General features: G+C 38.5%; 1 protein-coding gene across 2 annotated transcripts in view; it reads left to right on the top strand.

Annotated features, from left to right (window-relative positions):
- Window positions 1-7,110: 7,110 nt before the first annotated feature.
- The window catches only part of LOC131878398 (uncharacterized), a 19,603-nt gene continuing 13,722 nt past the window's right edge, over window positions 7,111-12,991 (top strand). The window contains exons 1-6 of one of the 2 annotated variants that reach the window (XM_059224358.1): window positions 7,111-7,230; window positions 7,293-7,517; window positions 8,760-9,005; window positions 9,074-9,289; window positions 9,356-9,544; window positions 9,623-9,695. In XM_059224358.1, the coding sequence (XP_059080341.1) occupies window positions 7,113-7,230; window positions 7,293-7,517; window positions 8,760-9,005; window positions 9,074-9,289; window positions 9,356-9,544; window positions 9,623-9,695 (1,067 nt within the window). In that variant the 5' untranslated portion in view covers window positions 7,111-7,112. Of the gene's footprint in view, window positions 7,231-7,292; window positions 7,518-8,759; window positions 9,006-9,073; window positions 9,290-9,355; window positions 9,545-9,622; window positions 10,161-12,991 lie in introns of those variants that run through there. The other variant, XM_059224357.1, reaches the window with a different exon arrangement.

The raw sequence follows: 12,991 nt of genomic DNA, 5'->3' as shown, positions 1-12,991 counted from the left end.
GAAATTACACTTACCTCTACTTTAAGCTGAAGCTTGGCAGATGTTAGTTTATCAAAATGTACGCATCATTTTTGTCAATCCAGGGCTAAGGATGCATCAATTGTGAATCTCAACCTTTCGAATCAGCTAAATTGTTAATTTTTACGGTCGTACAGACTATAGAATTTTAAAAAAAAATCTTGCACCCAATTCATTTTCTTGCTGATTCCAACAATAATGAAGTAAATACATAACACAGAAAAAGCCGCCTTGGGGGTAAACTGAAGAACCACAGGACAATGGAAACGACGTTTTGGGACCAAAAATCTGATGCTCGTAGTCTTCTATTATAGTGGCTCTAGCATAGGCATTCTTGATCCGGTAGCATCTTTCAAGTCAGATTTGGACAATTTTTTAAGGAGTATTCCAGATCAACCTTACATTCAAGTACTAGCTCAGTCTGCCCATAGATGCTCTAGGCATAGATACGCGAGGTGGAGTATACGTCATAAAATTCGACCGATCTGATTGGCTGCCAATTGTCAACGAATATGGGCTTTGTTTGGAAACTTTCTCAACAGGGAGTCAGGCACTTCCAAAAACACCGCACATGTTTGTATTGGATAACAAGGCAAACCTTTGAATGGTTTAATACAAATTTGATTCACCTTGGGTTCAACTAACATATTCTACAGCATTAAGGTGTCTTTTGCCATTAGAATTGCATCAGTATGGTATTTCTCAATAAACTATAGTAGCCACGCTGATTTCTCCCATGCTGCCAGTGTCGAGTTGAACTAAAGCACCTCAAAAAAAGAAAGTACTACCATGTTCAACACATTACATTGTAAAGTATAAAGGGACTTGTTTCTTGATAGACTCAGGAAGCACACATGTGATAATGTTGATCTGAATAATCTAATGAAATATTATAGCAATCTAACCTTATGAAAAAATGGGTTCAAAAAAAATTTAGAAAGTAACAAAATAGTAGTAACAATCTAAAATGAATCAGCTCGTCTTCAAACTAAATTTGGCAATGTCCTTGAAGAAAACATTCAATGACCCTTGTCATTGAAACCCAGGCTTTCATTAAAAGGAACTGTTGAAAACATAATGGCATATCACAAATAGTCTAATTTGAGCCAAAAGGCGATTGATAACCATCCCATGTTTGCCACGAAGAACAACGTTCGAAAATTCAACTGAGCGCAATCTGAAGGTCAGTACCAAAGCTAAAGGCCTGCTGAAGGTCGGCTAAAGGCTGAGAGAAGTGTGTGAGCCTTTTGGTGTCCATGCTTGAACCATTGGTAAATGGAAAACTTCATACAAGAACTACAAAACCCTTTAGAACAAACCGGACTGAAGGCAAAAATCTAGGATTACAAGAGTCTGTTTTAGGTTGGCCAAACATTGAATGATCACCAATCAATCTCCTTTAGACTAAAATTAGATCTTTCATGGTATGGTGATAGTTTTTTTAATAGTGCCTTCAAATGAAACTGTGCGATTCAATAGGATCCAGCAATTCTTTGAGGACAGGGGAAGGATTTTCAGAAGGCACGGATGGAGGCCCTTAATTTATTTACACCCTGTATTGCCTTCCCTTAATTTTTTGCGTGTTGGTGCGTGTCATATCCTCGCCATTTATCAAACCTTTGTGGCCCCAAACAATCCGTCAATTCTTATGTGACATGTCTTTCAGTAACCTATCCCGATGTCAAAGGGAGGTTGAATGGACCAAAAAGCAAACTTTAATATTTAAGTGCTAAGTATGCCTGTTTTATTGGTTCAATTTTAGACCACATAAACCAACTTCGATGGGCATTTGCGTACTTGTACCTTATGGTTAATTACGAATGAAAACCCAATTGCCAGCAAATTTCAGTTCATTGACTGACAGATAATGTATTTGGTCATTATTGTAGAGTCCTTTAAATTACATTTTAAAGAGACAAATGAGCCTTTCTGCACATTTCCATATGCATGCTTCTTGTGAAATGAGAACAAAATTCAATGCAGGTTTCGTCTTAACCTTACGGATTTAGGTGATAACAATTCACAAAGAAATACTCTTAATGCTTCTGCAATAAAGGGTTCAATGCCTATTTTTGCACTTCATTCTAAGTTACCGAATACTTTTGGACAATCCTATTCATAAAGATTTGGTTCCAATCAAGAAATGCGCACTTGATAAATCGATTCCCATTACTCTTGAAACTTGAGCGCTACAGAATGACTTTATGGGGTCTTGAGGTAATGATCGAACAATGTCAGGTGCGTTTCTTAGAGCTCTTACTTCAAACGTGGCGCATGGACGTTATGCAGTATGAAAACCTTAAGCAATTGGTTTGCAAAATTCATACTGCGTAACGTTTTCCTGTTGAGGGTCAAATAAGACCTTTCAAAAATGCTATTTGAAACTAGCAAGCATGCTCTCGTCTCATTTGAAATGGGCAATGAATTGGCCGTTGCGCAATCCACTCCGCAAACCAAATATTTGAGGATGAAAATACGTAGAGACCAAACGAAACCACTGAATTGATTTACGTATTGCTTGAATATCCGCCAAACTTCTCGTTCCATCATGTAATGTAATGTTACTAATGAACCTTTTTCTTCGCTCAAATCATAGAGTATCACATACTCTATGATTAAATATGCACCGAGCATTGCGGAGTTTTTCATTCTTTGATGGTTCGAAGAAATGAAGCTGAGCCATAATATCGACTTTACAATCGTCTGGTACTTTTCCAAAGGTGCAACTGGACTTGAACGGTGGTATTTTGAGCAATATTAGTCAATTGAAAGGTCCAAATACTTTTGAGGTCCAATTTTGATGCTCATTTAAAAATACAGTAAGCTAGCCATAACCATTTTTGCTATACACAGTCTCCAACCCATTAATTGGTTCGAAAAAAATATTTTGTCAGTCAATGGAACTCTTTGAAATCAGGATGTCGAGGGGACCAACTGGGTCGAATTAGTTTCTGGATTAATAGCGTACGTGCAATGGCTCAATGCGCATTCAAAGAAAATTTTAAACGTATACTTTTTGGCTCATTTTTTGATGAGATTTGTCATGTGATTTGACGGGTTGACATGCTATTGCAGTGAATTCGACTGGTGATAAAAGCAAGAACAATTTTGCTAATGGTCAATTTGCACGACACCGAATTTCACACATACTGCGCTTCACAGTGGAATTCACATGGCGCAATCGGTGTCTAACCGATTGCTACCCCTAGTGTTCAACACATAATCGGTACTCTTCGACTTCCCTTGGACAGTTGGACAGATGTTGTGGAGACCCATCTTCAAATCCCAGCCATTGGTACAATCCCAACCACTGATCCAATGTGATGTCATGCTCTTGCTCCCAATGTACTGTGCTAATAATCTTCTATATTTAAAGCTCATTGAAGACAGTTCAATCACAACTCTTAACTAGTTGATCAATGTTTCCTCCAATCAAAAGGCCACTCAATCCACCTAGTCACGGACTTCTAGAGATATGGACTGCGAGCGAGCTTCCCGCCAAATCGGCCTGCTCTTGATCAAAACGACTCTGAGACGCTTTTTGAAAAAAGTAGAAAAGTAAACAACGTAGATGTCCTTAATTAAAGGCAGGCCATTTTTTATTATTGCATTGTATAGTGGTTTGTTTCAAAGATATGGTGTCAAAAGCTCATGCGCCTGACCAAGAGCAGGCCGAAAATTCGAATTTTATGTAGCGTTAACTACACAACTATGACCACATCTCCTGAGTTCCCTAAGCATAGCTTTGGGCTCTAACTTGGCCAAGTTCATCTATTCAAAAAGATATTGCGGTCGTATGAAGTGCTTATTTTGAATAAAGTGAATGGTTTCAGAGCTGAGAAATTTTAGCTTTCGTTCGCAGTCCATATCTCTAGAGGTCCGTGACCTAGCCGATATAGTTCAAATGTGCAAGGCGGCACTGAATGCAAAAGATGTATGTTAATGAAAATCCCTACTTTATTCCAGTTTATTTCAATCAGTTGGGTAACCGTGTTAAAATAAACTCGAAATCTTAGGACTAGGAGGAAGGACTTCGTGGACTTCAAGAAACTCTACGACTTTGAACTTCATGATCTTTTCAAACACTTTCGCAATATTCGAAGTGAGAAAAATCGGCCTATCTTATCTCCCCCTTTCAAACTAGGATTAAGATGAGGGAGGTTAGGGTAGATTCAGAGAATGGGGAAACTTGCTCTGATCAAAGATGCAACGCATCAAGTACGAGAAAACAGGAGCAAGAACCACTGTGCATCTCATCAGAAACTGAGATGTCACACCATCAGGACCAGGAGCACTTGAAAGCCTCAAGTCCCTGATGGCCTCTAAAGAATCTTGATCTGTGACTACAAGATCATCTAAACGCTCAATTTGACAAGCCTTGCCAACCTCGACAAAATCATCAATAGAGCGATGTGTTGTTACTCCTAAACTCTGAGGAGTTGAAAATACACCAGAGAAATGATCTCCATGTATATTGGCCATAGACTCTACATTGTCAATGGCTTCTCCATCAACCTCAAAAGGCCCCACAGGGTGTTTCATATTCCTCTTAGAAGAATATCTAAAAACCAAAAGCGTATGGATTCGACCTGACCTCCTGGACTCAGCCAGACCAACCTCTCTATGGGGTTTTACTCTTGTGCATGCCGGTGTTTGAGTAATGGTCGGCCGTATCTCAATAACATGATGATCTGACAGATTGCTAGGTGTCACGTGGACATACTGGATCAAATCAGGGTCATTAGAAAAGGCCAACTCCATAATTTTATTCGCTCTGTTAGTTACACCTACATGTTGGGAAAGATTGCACTTTATCGCAAGCTCTTTCGACTTTTCAAACGACTCAAATGTCGATTACGAAATGGGAATTTTTAAAGTCTGTGATGGCCTTCCTCCTAGTCAGCATGGATTCCGAGCGCATTGTAGCACGGTTGCCCAACTGACTGAACTTACAGAACATATCATTGAGGAACTAGAGAGACATGAGTCAGGTGATGTTGTCTATCTTGATTTTGCCAAAGCCTGTGATAAAGTTGACCATGGCCTTTTGTATGAGATTGAAATCCAAGGCAAGGTTCATTTCGGGACAAATAACGTTTTCGCAGTAGCAATATGTCTGCACACGAGTTTCTTAGATTCTCACACAATAAAGATTTCGATTTTACAAACCAATCATTTAAGTGATCCTCCACTATGATTTTTCAGGATACTTCAAAATTTGAAGATTAACTCTGATATTAAGGGTATGACTTTGCTTTGAATTTCAATTTTTCGTAGATTTGAAGGTGAAACATTATTTGTCAACCCAAGGAGCAAAAGACTGCAAAACAATGATCAAACAATGTGCAAAATGATAACAATTGGCTTTGTCCGATCAGGCCATTTCAGGTCTGGCAGTGTTGTGAGCTAGTTGTAACGAGTTTTGAAAACCAAAAATATCGACATCATTAGCCTCCTAAAACATTCAAGCACAGATTGATATGACTGGCTGCACCTCGTCCAAGACCTTGCAGAGTCCTCGTAAGACAAACAGACTCAGTATCTAGATTTCGTCGATTTTAAAAGTGTGATTTGGAGTGGATTAGTGCTGGATGGCCGTGTTAGACCGGTTGGGAAATAAGGCTAGGAGTGTGAAGAAAGAAAGAATTGCAGAGTTTTTTTTTTAGGATTCGGGCATGACTTTGCCATAAAAGTTTCGCCCCATGATGTCCTGATTTCAAAAAGTGTAGCCGAGTGGTCTAAGAGGTTCAATTCTCGTGAGTTCAAATCTCTGCCTGAAGTCACCCGTTTCACCTTCAAGTCCTCGCGAATCCAGGCTAGTTAGAACAATGAAGTCCACCTCTGTTCTCTCTTGGGCTCCTTCATATTTCAATTTGCTCCTCTCAAATATTCATACGGAAAACGTAGGCCTTGTTGATGTGGTAGGATCTTTCAAATCAGACTTGGACAACTTTTGCATCTAAATTCTTGATCAATCCTATTTGCGGGAAAGGTACAATTTGAATGAATTCATTCAATCAGCAAGCAATGGCGGATTTCAGAAAACGTAGCCGGTGATGTATCTACAGGTTTTGAAAACGAAAACTATTGTCAGCTGCTGATAACCTGGATTATATCTTTTTTATTGGTGGATGCTGGTGTTCACCCGGCCCTGAAATTTGCCAATTTTTCCGAGTGACAGTGTCATGTCCCTACTAAGATTGGTTCTCCATCTGCGAGTCCAATTGGCGCCTAATAGTTCTCCTTGAGGAAGGTTGAGGAGGAGAATCGAACCGGGTGCCTCCCTCATTCTAGGTAACTGCACTAGTAACCACTACAACACGTCTCTTCCTCTCTACTAAAATTACCAAGCCATTCCTCACCAACCCTCGATACCTGGGTATCATCAATCGGCAAATTCAGATTCGATATCTGATCAGATTTACTTTTGAGTGATTGTGTACTCACATGTCTTGAATCAAATCCATTCAGGGACCTGTCTGTATACAATATACAAATCCTTGTTATTATTACGTTGTAGAAAATAGGTATTTGTAGAAATACATGCTCTTGGATAGACTTGGATAGACTGACCAACTGCACCCAAGCCGTTTGTATCGAAGGCTGTATAACAAAAAAAGTTCGTCAGATGTCACACACACAGGGAATCTGTCCGGTCACCATCGATCTATTACATAAGTTGGAAGAAGGAACTCCACACATAGCCCTTCCGGGGCCTGTTGGTCAACATGACGGACGAGATCCCCTCAGGTACATTTGACAAACTGGTGCTCACATTTTGCAGACTGACTAAAAAAACTTGAGAACAATCTTTGACAGTGCTTTGGGTAACACCATATAATTCGTTGGTTGTTTAAGGAAAATACTATGTTCAAAGCAAAGTTTCATGATATTGTTGACCTAAGATTACCTCAAGAACCAGATTGACCCTTCTTTCTCTTAAAACAATATTTTTTCCGCCTTGTAGAATTGCATCTATTAGCAAGGTATAAGCGTCTTTGCAAATATTTTGCTCGCCTTGCAGGGGTCGAAGAAAGTCTTTAAAGTAATTGCAATTCTAGAGTGAAAATGTGGCCAGTCTGCTTTCGAACACCATGCCCTTTGGATGTGTAACAAAAATGCCTCTTGGACTGAACCTGATCTTTTTGACAATATTCTACTTTGAGTCTTCAAATGGATGTGAACCGGACGAGGATTGTTTTCCAGAATTTCGTAAGGGGCAAGAAAACTCGATATCATTGCGCATTTTTTGCATGCTTTGTAAATATTTCAAGGCTTTGCTCATTGCCTGACCAACAATTCCAATTATCGTGGACCTACTTTGTTTGAGGAGCAACATTCGTCCATGGCCACATGCCATGAAATGTGCCAGAAAGAGCCTGATTGTGATCATGCCGCTTATTTACCACAATTTTTAAACAGCTGTATTGGACGAAACAACAAGACCCAAACTAATTCTGGAATTTCCCTGAATACATACATAATTCCAAAGGTTTGTGGTGAGTATGGCAATGATGGTGAAAAATTAGAGACACATTGCGGTTTGATCTTTTATGTACCAAAAATGGTCTTCAATGAAATCAGTTTTCTCATAACATGTGAACCACAATGTTTCAAGCTTTTGTTACAAACTCTTCAATGAGGCAATGAACTATGAAGGTTAAGCCCTTAAACAATGAAATCTCGTAAGTTTGCACTTGATTCAGAATTGGATATTATCATATTCTTGTCTTGTCAAACACTAACATCCGACCAACCAACATACTCACTCTTTCTTTTTAATGCTGATATTTGAATGCGCAATTACATAGAGGAGAGTAACTGCCGTTGTTGATTTATTTGCAGATCGACGTTGTGTGGCCTAAAGTTTCGGCCCAAGGTTTTAATATTGAGGACTGACTTTTGAAACGTGAATGATAGGGTGTTTGAAAACTGAATCTGTGGCTAATCAACAATCGCCACATGCCATAGTAGCTCATGGAGTACGTCAGTAGCGGAGAGGAAAGGACGTTTCAGTTTTGCGTTACCTCCTAATCAAGTGCTGCTTAATCATGACGATGGAATTCATTAAACACTCTCTCAGCGGGCATGCATCTGATCAGTACTAATCGGGACAAATTAATAATCCCGGGAGCTTGCAACTAGGGCTGCCAATTTACATTCTCAATGCCATATGGCATGACTAGTGCAATGTCGGAAACCCGTTTATTAGCCTCAAAAACTAACCCTGATTTTCCTTTCGTCCAACCAGGGTTGCTTTTTACTCAGACTTAACATTTTACGTGGCAATGTAATCTGTCGGTGCTTCACTTTCCATATTTTCGGCAACCTTGATTTTGAAAATTTGTTTGATCCCATCACTACCAATCAGAAGGCAACGCATAACTCTACAAAACCTCGCTAGAAGATGGTCGAACTTCCTCTCTAGTACTGACATACTCAATGGGCACATACAAGTATGACCTTCTGTACTACGAGGCTAAGAGGGTCATAGTCACGGAGCAAAAACTATTACAACAGGGTGTCAGATTGGATGTTGAAGAAAAGTTCGGGATCAATCTTAAACCAAATTTAGTTATAAATTCGGCAACATTTAAGTGCTATATTGCTTTGTTCCTAGAAAGTGTTGCTTTTCTAGTGGTCAAATGAACATGGCTTTTAATATAAAGAGCAATACGGTTTTTGCTATCCAAACTTAGATTTGATTTATTCCTTGGTTGAGACAATGAACTCAAAATCAGTTCCAGGCTGTTCCATGGACGGCGTAGATTTCCCGTTTAACGATCTTGATTATCCCATTCAAAACGTGGCAAATCATCTCGAGTGCCAAAAATATTGCCAAGAAGCACCGGATTGTGTTGGAAGTACTTGGATTCGACCATGGAATTGGTTTGGGTCAAACCAATGTTTTATGAAAACCTCAATGCTTTTGAAAGACCTGACACACCAACTTGGCGCAGTGTTCATGCCAAAGTATTGTTTGCAAGGCGAGTATTGATATGAACTTTGGTTGATACGAAATTGCTCTGGAATGCATTCATATTCAATCCCACAGATCATAGATTGCATCAGGATGTGTTCCTCTTTCAAAATTCGAGATACAAGTTTATTTCTCGAGCGAGTACTTACAATGATGCCATGGAAATCTGCAAAACTTTTGATGGAGCATTGGTGTCTTTGGAAACCAAAGAGGAGTATTTTTTCATTCGTTCAGCCGTTTTCCAACTCGCTGTTTTTAATTCCTCTACTTTTTCCGGAAATTACTGGATAGGTTCGCTACCTAGATCAATCTAATTCTGTTTGCTAACATCAAATTCAAGTTCATGCTTCGTTCAAGGTTTGACTCGGAACATGTCCCAATGGATTTGGGCCTCAGGCTTACCCGATGATGAAGCTGATTTCGACGTTTGGTGCCTTAGTGTTTTCAGCATCGAAGGTGAAAATTCGATACTAAATGCCGAAGATTCTTGTGTGATCCCCAAGATTGGCTCGGACCGTGTAGAAAATCTTATCTGTGAATTTCAAGGTGAGCTTACGTGTTCTTTGAATTTTTGTTCACATTGAATGGTTTATTTGATCAATGCTCTTTCCATTCATTTGACAGGATGTCTGGAGCAAGATCTTCCTCTTGATCCTCATTCCAAACAAGAAATTGACCGACAGAATTCCGGCGCAAGGTATTTTTTATGCTCTTCATCATTGCTTTCAATTTCATATTGATGGTCACTTTTGTTAGAATGTCATCAACTATTGCCTCAGATGTTTGCAAGCCTGTTATAGCAGTTGTAATGATTTTGCTTGTTATTCGGTGATTGGAGTTTGTTACCCCATTTCATTTGTTTTATTTGCAATATAAAAAATGACCCATCTCCGTTTAAGACTATGGCGCTTGAAAGATGCACTAATGCAAGGACAACTAAATTGATAATTTAGTTGTACTTGACTTACGGGTAGGAATAGACAAAAATTGCAAAAAGAAAAAGAATTTACAGGCGAAAAAGTGCAAAAACACAAAAAAGGTGCAAATAAAGACATAATGTATCAAAAAGTGCGACTTAAATCAAAGAAGAAGGCATATTGCACCCTTCTCTTTAAAGCACTATCAATTTAAAGGTGACATTTGAAATTTTTCAAATTTTTTGGCGGACTTCCGTACCGCTACTTGGAATGGAATTACCAGCAGTTCAAGCCGAAAAACTTATTCATTTTACTTAACACCAGAAAAAAGTGGGCCTTAGACGCCAGAAATATTTTTAAACAATTTGTCCCTTCCTATTCATACGATAATATTTACTGTTTTTGTGTGACAACAAAAGTCTAAACATTTTTGTTCCCTTGACAGACTTTGGAAATCTACACAAGGGCACCATTTGTTGATAATGCATCCATATTTGACCATGATTATCATTCTTTTCACCTTTGCATCATATCATTGTTTTTACTTTTTTGAGCATGTTGAGCCATTCCTGACAATTATGGGGTGACCTACTACTGTAAGCCCGCAGAATTTAATATTTGACATTAATTGTTCAAAATTCAGCTTTTTAACGTATTTATGTCGGTGGCAACCTTTAACCAAAATTGGGAACTAATTCTAATGTAAAAAAAAGTTATTTCTTTCATCAAAACACCATTTTTAGGCCAAAGTTGCAAAGAAATTGTAAATTAGAAGTAAAAATGTGAAAATAAAGGCAGAAAGTGCAAATGTGTAAAAAAGCGGGCCTTGGAGGCCAAAAATATTTTTGCCCCCTCCTATTTATGCGGTACTACGTATTTACTGTTTTTGTGTGAAATAATATTCGACCATGTTCAAAATCAGAACAAACCATGTTATATAAATTCACTTTTGAAAGGCAAAATATTTCAAACACCCAAGTAAAAAAGCTCGGCCAAGCATGAATCAATAATGAATTATACTTCAAAAATGAATTAAGTAACAGTAATAGATACCGATGGTACATTTTTAACTGGATCGATTGGTATCCGCCACAAGTGTGACCACACTAGATAATCAATCTACGGTAGTGAAAAAACGATTTAACTGATCTAAAATTTCTTCCAAAACCAGCATTTTGGATCAGTACTGTAGATGTTATGTTGAGGATAATTGATACGGCTAACAGTCTTTTTCATTCAGTGGAGGATTCGCCTTCTGCTTTGTCTAGGTGCCTGCGGACAAACACATAGAAACAAGAGAATACGCTCTATGATGCCAGATTTTATCAAGAGGTTATGAAATGAACAATTTATTGCTCAAGTACTTTGAAACCATGAATAAGCCACCATCCCGCCTGGGAGACGTTTCAAATTCTCTACAAATAGAATCCCGAAATAATAATGGGGTGTAAATGATCATTTACCTGGTGGTTGTAAACTGTGTGATTGAAAACGCGTCAACAATTTGGCAATCATCGTTTTCAAGAAAATTGTACTAGGAAAAGCACAGTTTTACAAGTTGTTTATGATTAACTTTAAAAATATAACTTTTTCTGAACTTAATATTAGAATTTTTAGCAGAATTTAATGGGGAAAAATGATGATGAAAAGTCACTGGCATGATTCAGATATGCAAATAAGGCTCTCTATTTATCTCTATTGGGATGTTAAAAGTGTTTGTAAGTATAACCGCATCAATTTCCCGGTGAGAGTGAGGTTGGCAGTTCGATTCTCCTCTTCGCTCTTTCTGTTGGAAAATTTCATCGCAGTGATATGAAAGTATCACATTTTGTTCCCTCCTATACATGTTATATTTTGACAGATTTTTTCAATATATTCGAATATCATGCCATGGAATGTTGTGGAGGGTATTTATGTTTTCAATCGATATTGCGCAACAATGAGTTGATCCAAATGATCCCAAATTTGAACCAGTGTGCTCAATAAATCTTTTCAAACTGTAGGGACTGAGATCAGAGTGTTGAGACCACCACCCCTAGCATAGTCAATCATCATCATTCACAAAATTTCTGACAGATGGTGAAATCATTGATTCTCTTGTGAAGCAAGACCACAGCAAACCTCTCGTTATTTTTTATCCGCGGATTTAAGCCTTCTCTATCTGAATTGTGAAACCATGGAATGTTCGTTTCAATTTTTCAATTTTGTTCAAAACTTTGGTTTGTGCCCAAAACTTCTTATCTGTTTTCTTGCCGCGGTGTATTTTTGTTTTTATGCTGTACTAACATGACCTTTTGATTTAATGTGGGTGTATGTTGTTCCAACATATTTGATCTTTTTTAGACTTGTGCTCTCACACTTTTTTCTCTTTTAATTTGGGGCTTATGTTTCTATTGTGTTTTGGTGGCATAATGCATTTCCCCAAATCTTCTATTGAACACCTTGTCCCAAGGTTGCCTTGGAAATGGTAAAAGAAAAACAAAAATATTGTGTAAATGGGAAATCGTCTGACGTACTCCATAGCTGGATTCTTCCTTGATCAGCTTACCCCTATCGTATCACCATTGACACGACTGCCACAGTGGTTCAACAGCCTTTTTGAATTCCAACAGAAATATCCAAGCAAATCTTGTTATCTAATAGCCATATGCGCGACAAATTTGAGCCAGATTTCAATAAATCAATCACGTCAAAATAACTTCTTATGGTTTTTGTAAGGAAGAAGACTGTTGAGATGGATATGCGCATTTCTCTCAAGCTTTTTTGACAACCGTGGTGAGACGGGACGAGAGGAGACGACCGTGTCCAAGAATCCAGCTCATGATTTAGCAATCTACCGTTAGAGGTTTTGTGAGACGTTAGGCATCATACTGCGAAATTCTTGAGTTTGACAAGTCACTAGTGGTGATAGATTCTAACGAGACAAAATCCAGCCGGCGAGTCGTCTGGATGCCTTGTGATTGGTTCTTGGGCTAGATCAATCGGAAGGTTTGTGATGGCTGGGAAATGGTGAGTGAAAAGAAGAGGCAGAAATGTCGAAGAAAAACTTCAAGGAAAAATGGCAAAATTCATACTC

This window comes from Tigriopus californicus, chromosome 3 (assembly GCF_007210705.1).
Source record: "Tigriopus californicus strain San Diego chromosome 3, Tcal_SD_v2.1, whole genome shotgun sequence".
NCBI lineage: Eukaryota > Metazoa > Arthropoda > Copepoda > Harpacticoida > Harpacticidae > Tigriopus > Tigriopus californicus.
The sequence above is the reverse complement of the archived record's forward strand: the minus strand, read 5'-3'. Positions and strand labels throughout refer to the sequence as shown.